The sequence below is a fragment of the Temnothorax longispinosus genome, chromosome 7 (assembly GCF_030848805.1).
Source record: "Temnothorax longispinosus isolate EJ_2023e chromosome 7, Tlon_JGU_v1, whole genome shotgun sequence".
Lineage (NCBI taxonomy): Eukaryota > Metazoa > Arthropoda > Insecta > Hymenoptera > Formicidae > Temnothorax > Temnothorax longispinosus.
This window is the reverse complement of record NC_092364.1, coordinates 10240361-10246489: the sequence shown is the minus strand read 5'-3', so window position 1 is coordinate 10246489 and position 6129 is coordinate 10240361. Positions and strand designations below refer to the sequence as shown.

The window sequence follows — 6129 nt, the reverse complement described above, 5'->3', positions numbered from 1 at the left end:
TTTATGATCCGTTTGGAGTATAAATCTTCTTCCCCAGACGAATTTATGGAATCGTTCGACGGCTGTGAGAGCGCGAGGGCCTCTTTTTCGAGCTGGGAGTAGTTCCTTTGAGCGTCGGTAAGGCTCTGCGACATATGGTAGACTGCACGCTCATTGCCGTTTGAGTCTCGTTGAAGAAGAACGACGCCAATTCCAGTGGCACATGCATCTGCTGCCACTATCAGCGTTTTCGATAGATCGTAGTGATCCAGCAGAAGAGGGCTGAGCATGACCTTCTTGATTTGATTGAAAGCGAGATCATGAGTCTGGTCCCATGACCATGTGCGATTTTTTAGTGTGAGATCTTCAAGTGGCTGTTTCATTTCATGTAGATGAGGGATGAATTTGCCATAATGATTCACCATTCCTAGGAAGCTTTGTACCTCCGGAACCGAGATAGGCTTTGGCATGCTCGCTATGGCCCTGGTTGCTTCTGGATCAGCTGATATGCCATGCGCATTCACGATTGAGCCTAGGTATTTGATTTCTTCCAGGCCAAAGCGACATTTTTCGGCTCTGAGTCTCCATCCTCTATCTTGCAGGCGTTGAAGAGTTTTGAACAGACGCTCGTCATGCTCTTTGCGAGTACGGCCTCTGACTATGACGTCATCAAAATATGCGGACACTCCTTCGAGACCCTCGAGTGTGTCGTCCATAGCTTGTTAAAAATCAGCCGGTGCTGTTTTGAGGCCGAACGGTTCTCGAGTATACCTGTAAAGTCCAAATGGTGTTACTATAGTAGTGATCTCACGGTGATCTTTGTCAATTTCGAGCTGGAAAAATGCGTCACTAAGATCCAGTACGCTGAAATAACGATTTCCGTTAAGTTTTGCATTGATGTTATCAACAGTAGGCAGGGGGTGGCTGTTGCTGATTAAAACGCTGTTGACACCTGTCGAGTAATCCCCACATAGGCGTATCTTGCCATTCTGCTTCTTTGCGATGACGATAGGCGATGTCCAGTTTGAAGTTGCTACCGATTCAATGATGCCAAGAGATTCGAGCCGTTTCAATTCTTCGGTGAGTAGAGCTTCCATCGCATACGGGATCTGTCTACATTTTGACTGGACTGGACGAGCGTCTCTGGCAATATTAAACTTCACTTTGAAATTGCTACAAGTTCCTAAATCGTCGACGAATAAAGTCGGAAAGTGTTGAAGGACGTCCTCGAGGTAAACGTTGTGTTGTGATGTGACCCCCTGGTCACTCTTCAGGAGGTTAGGTGTGAAGGTGCCTTTTCATGCAGCGAATTTTTCGCTGCGAATGATTTTTAGCGAATAGCGAATAATTCGTTGTGAAGTAGCAAATAATTCGCCGCGAGTTGTTTGTAAGCGTCGCATCTGTGTAGTTGCGTGTCAACAGTACTAGAATATGCTAAAATATTTTTTAGACATACATGGTTTTGGGCTTTGAAGTGCTTTTAAATATATTGTAGATTAAATCATTAATTAATAACAAAATTTTTTAAAATCCTTTTTAATGGAGGACGACTCAGTTATAAACTGGATTACTTGGTATAACCAACAAATGCAGTGGTTATTTAATTATGTGCAAGTAAATCATTACTATCAAATGAATGTACGAAAAAGGAAAGTTGCTGCAGTTACAGCTTTACTTTTACATATGAAAAGAAAAAGATATACTAAAAAGAAACATTGGGTAGCACCTATTTTTCAAGAAAGAAAAGTACATGGATTCTTTCATGCTGTGCTACCTAAATTTATTCTAGAAGATTTGAGGTTTCATAATTACATACGAATGTCTGCAACTCAATTTGAAAATTTGACACTTTTAATTGGAGCAGATATATTTAAGCAACATCACATTAGGGAACCTATAGATGTTGCTGAGCGTTTATTAATGACATTAAGGTAAGCATGCTTACAAATGCAAATTTATTTGAAAATTCTTATCATTTAATAATTTTTTATTGTAAAGTATTGTGCATTTTAAAATATAAACCTGGTTTAGGTATCTTGCTTCTGGCGATTCTATTTCTTCGATATGTTACCAGTATTTAGTTGGTCTGACTACTGCTGCAAATATTATCTCAGAAACATGTCAAGCTTTATGGAACAATTTATCATCTATAGTATTACCTGCAGATTTGAGTGAAGACAAATGGCTAACAGTAGCAAATAATTTCGCGGATAAATGGAACTTTCCACACTGTATAGGTGCCATCGACGGTAAACATATAATTATTCAAGTAAGATAAATTATTTATTCACGATATAGAATAATATTTATACATATAAATTTTTACAAATTCTGAAAGTATTTTATTCCTTTTAAGTGTCCAGCCAAAGCAGGATCGTCTTACTACAATTATAAAGGAAGTCATAGTGTGGTTCTTCTGGCTATATGTGATGCCAATTATATTTTTCAATTTGTTGATATTGGAGCTTATGGGCGAAGGAGCGATGGAGGAATCTTTAAGGAAAGCGTATTTGGTCAGAAATTTGAAAATAATGAAATGAAGCTACCAAAGCCTGCACCAATTTCTGAAAATGGAGATAATCTGCCATATTGTTTAGTGGGAGATGAAGCTTTCCCACTAAAAACGTATTTATTAAGACCGTACCCGGGCAAACAAAATACTGAATACGAAAAACGCGTATTCAATTATCGATTATCAAGGGCTAGAAGAACAATTGAAAATAGTTTTGGTATTCTAGCAAATAGGTGGCGGATTTTTAGAAAACCTATTATTCTAAGTGTTGATAATACAATGAAAATTGTGCAAGCAACCGTATGCCTCCACAATTGGTTACGCATGGCAGACCTTAATGAAGAAGAAAATATTCAATATGTAACACCAGAATTAATTGACAGACAGAACGAAAACGGTTTCGTACCAGGAAGTTGGAGAGCAGATATGGAGACCTTAAGTGGCATGGCAGATATAACTCGCTCAGGAAACAACTCCAGTACTCGACAAGCAGCAGAAGTCCGAGAAAAATTTCTTTATTATTTTAACAACGATGGAGCTGTAGATTGGCAATATGCTTACATGTAACTAGATTAAAAAGCGATCATACTGTAAAAATATACAATATACTGAAATGTTCAATTATAAAAAATATTTAAAATAAAAATATATACTGACATGTGTAAATAAATTAAAAAGCAGTCATGTAATTGTAAAATTAAATTTTTTTATTGTAAATTATATAAAAAATATTTTGCTTATGAGAAAATAAAATGTACTACAAGGTTTTGAGAACGGGTATATATTTTTAAAGATATATATTTCTAAATTTTACACGTATGAGTTTTTCCTATAAGTGTTGTTATATATAGATAAACTTAAAAAAACCAATTGTTTGCTTACATAAAATTATCTTCATTTTCAATTTTAAAAAGAAGTTCATACATTTTAAACATTGCCATATTTACTTTTTTCAGAGGTAACTTTCGCAATTTTCTATCCATTGTTAAACAAAAACTACAAATTTCATCCTTCTCTTTTATTTCAGGCATGGGTAAGAGCGGTTGTTGTAAGATTTGAGGAGGAGGAATAGGTTCATTCAACGCTTTTGCAATTCTTTCAATTGGATCATCGGCTTTCCGTTTCTTGTTGCCTAAAAAAAAATTATTGTTATATAAGTCTATTTTATAAATGCATTTATTTTAATTATTTGTTTATAATTAATTAAACGTTCTCAATATTTTTATAACATATAAAATATACAAACCTTTATTTAATTCATTATCTTCAGAAGACGTATGGAGATTACCGAGTTCAGAATGTAAATTATTGTTGAAGGAAGTGTCTTCTGGTGTAGGTGTAGGTAGCGTTAAATTACTGACTGTGCTACATTGCAAAATATAATAGTTGTATATATTGTTAGAACTGCTTTTTTATTTTCAAACTATTAATTATTTACTTACTTTTTAATTCCAAGATCAAAAGTATCTTTTAAAAAGCTCATTTGCTCCATAAATCGCCATGGTTTGCTTTTTTTTGCAGCTTGTCCACTTTTGCCTTTTTCTTTCATTAGATATGTTCGATATGTATCGTATAAGTTCTTCCATTTTGATTTTAATGCTGCGATAGTGTATTGCTCTAAAACAAAGTTCACAATTAATTTTTTTTAATAATAAACTAACAAGGGAACCTCGCGAAGTGGAAAATTCTGATTTTAATATAACTTTCCACACATGTAGGGGGAGTAAAAAGATGAATTTAGATATTTTTTGTAGCGGCCCAAAAACGGTTTTAAGGGGTGAAACCACCTCGCTCTCATATGTAGAGCGGTTTTTTGCTTTTCTCGATATACTTCGAAAAGTATTCGAGATATAAAAAAATGTTTTAAATAAAAGTTTTATGGTAAAACATCTCTATTTAACCACATTAAAAAAATTAAAAAAAAATTTTTTTGTTTAAAAAATTATTTTTAAAAAATATTATATTAATGTTGTTGAATAGAGGAGATTTTACCATAAAACTTTTATTTGAAACATTTTTTTATATCTCGAATACTTTTCGAAGTATATCGAGAAAAGCAAAAAAACCGCTCTACATATGAGAGGTGGTTTCACCCCTTAAAACCGTTTTTAGGCCGCTACAAAAAATATCTAAATTCATCTTTTTACTTCCCCTACATGTGTGAAAAGTTATATTAAAGTCAGAATTTTCCACTTCGCGAGGTTCCCTTGTAAGTATAGGCTCTCCTGAATAAATCAAATAGGAAATAGTGAGAGAGCCACATGCGGTAATTATTGCGCAATTAATATATAGTTAATAAGATAAAATATATTAGTGAATATACTTTTTTCTTTGTTAGTATTGAGAAGATCCTCAATTTCTTGCCACAGTTTGTCTTTAATTGCTTTTGTGCGTTGTGACGCTGAAAAATCTTTATAATTCCATAAGGGAGGACGTTCTTGCACAGCAGCTATTAACATTTCCTCTATTGATGCAATTGTGACAGCACTGTTATCATTACCCGTGTCAATATTTTGTCTTGTACTTTCCATAATACTTGGAACACAACTCTGACCTTTTTCTATAACCTCACCATCAGCTTTATCAAATAAATGTACAAGATTAAAATAATACTAATTAGAATAATATTCATAACAAAATATATTAAATTATTAATACTTTATTTTCTTACCTGTCTGAGGGTAAAAATAATTAGATTCGGTTATAATAATATTTTCATATCCTACAACGCACGGATGAGTGTTGATGGTATCTATTTGACATTGTTGTTCGCATATGCCGCATGCATATATTATAAAATTCTGAAAATATATTTAAAACCATGTAAAAACTATTTATTTCTCGATATTTTATTTCAGTTGACTGTGTTTGCATTTTATAGGTTTGCATAACATTTATAGGTTATAATTTTATGCAATCCGAACACATGCGAAGTATTTAAATTATATATATAAAATCTTTGTTCTTTAATTACCTCTGTTGATTCCATTTTATAACAACTGATGTTTCTTTACACATTTGTATCTTGCTGACCTTCACCTTGCTGAGGGCGAATATTCGTTAAAAGCTGAAAAAATCCAGCGAATAGCGATTACTCGCTAGCGAACAGCGAATGACCACGTGACCTCCAATCGCGGCGATTTTTTCGCTGCGTGAATAGGCACCTTGACCCCCTGTTCACTCTTCAAGAGGTTAGGCAGCTGTGCGTACATCTGGTGCACGCTTGATGCCCCTGATGTCGGCGAGGTTGCGGGCTGTGAGTCTAACGCGGGACTGCCCGGATGCAGCTCGGATAACGGCGTTGACCACAAGTTAAGGCTATCGATGGCGTTAAGACCGAATAGGTTAACTCCGTTGCGCGACGCGACATTAATATAAACTTTACCTTCGCGGCCGAGTGCTCGGATCGTACAGTAGAATCTGCCGATAATGTCAAGCTCACTCCCGCCGGCGTGTTCAACGGTATCGCTCGATACTAATTTTGGCGAACCGATACGAATCCAGTCTTCTTTACCGATTACCGTAATATCTGATCCGGTATCGTATTGTAGTGTCACTGTTTTGCCGAGTAGTGACGTCTGCACGTATTGTCGTTTACGTTTATCAGCCGCAGAGAGCGATTGAGACACGACACTTTT

The 6129-nt window shown here is 35.2% G+C and overlaps 2 protein-coding genes across 6 annotated transcripts; one reads left to right on the top strand and one right to left on the bottom strand.

The window, feature by feature from the left end:
* Positions 1-1325: 1325 nt before the first annotated feature.
* LOC139816116 (uncharacterized) lies at positions 1326-3181 on the top strand. Its single transcript, XM_071783458.1, has 3 exons — positions 1326-1910; positions 2011-2248; positions 2336-3181. The coding sequence occupies exons 1-3, from the start codon at positions 1519-1521 to the stop codon at positions 3056-3058; spliced, it is 1353 nt and encodes a 450-aa protein (XP_071639559.1). The 5' UTR covers positions 1326-1518; the 3' UTR covers positions 3059-3181.
* A 75-nt stretch (positions 3182-3256) lies between these two features.
* Positions 3257-5636, bottom strand: LOC139816117 (uncharacterized). Of its 5 annotated transcripts, none has more exons than XM_071783461.1 (6): positions 5466-5636; positions 5163-5292; positions 4992-5069; positions 3934-4108; positions 3738-3856; positions 3257-3623 (listed from the first exon to the last, which is right to left on the bottom strand). In XM_071783461.1, the coding sequence occupies exons 1-6, from the start codon at positions 5478-5480 to the stop codon at positions 3370-3372; spliced, it is 771 nt and encodes a 256-aa protein (XP_071639562.1). In that variant the 5' UTR covers positions 5481-5636; the 3' UTR covers positions 3257-3369. The 5 variants fall into 5 exon arrangements, with proteins under 5 accessions (XP_071639562.1, XP_071639560.1, XP_071639561.1 ...); XM_071783459.1 differs by having other exon boundaries at positions 4815-5069; positions 5466-5634; XM_071783460.1 differs by having other exon boundaries at positions 4815-5069; positions 5218-5292; positions 5466-5632.
* Positions 5637-6129: the final 493 nt, after the last annotated feature.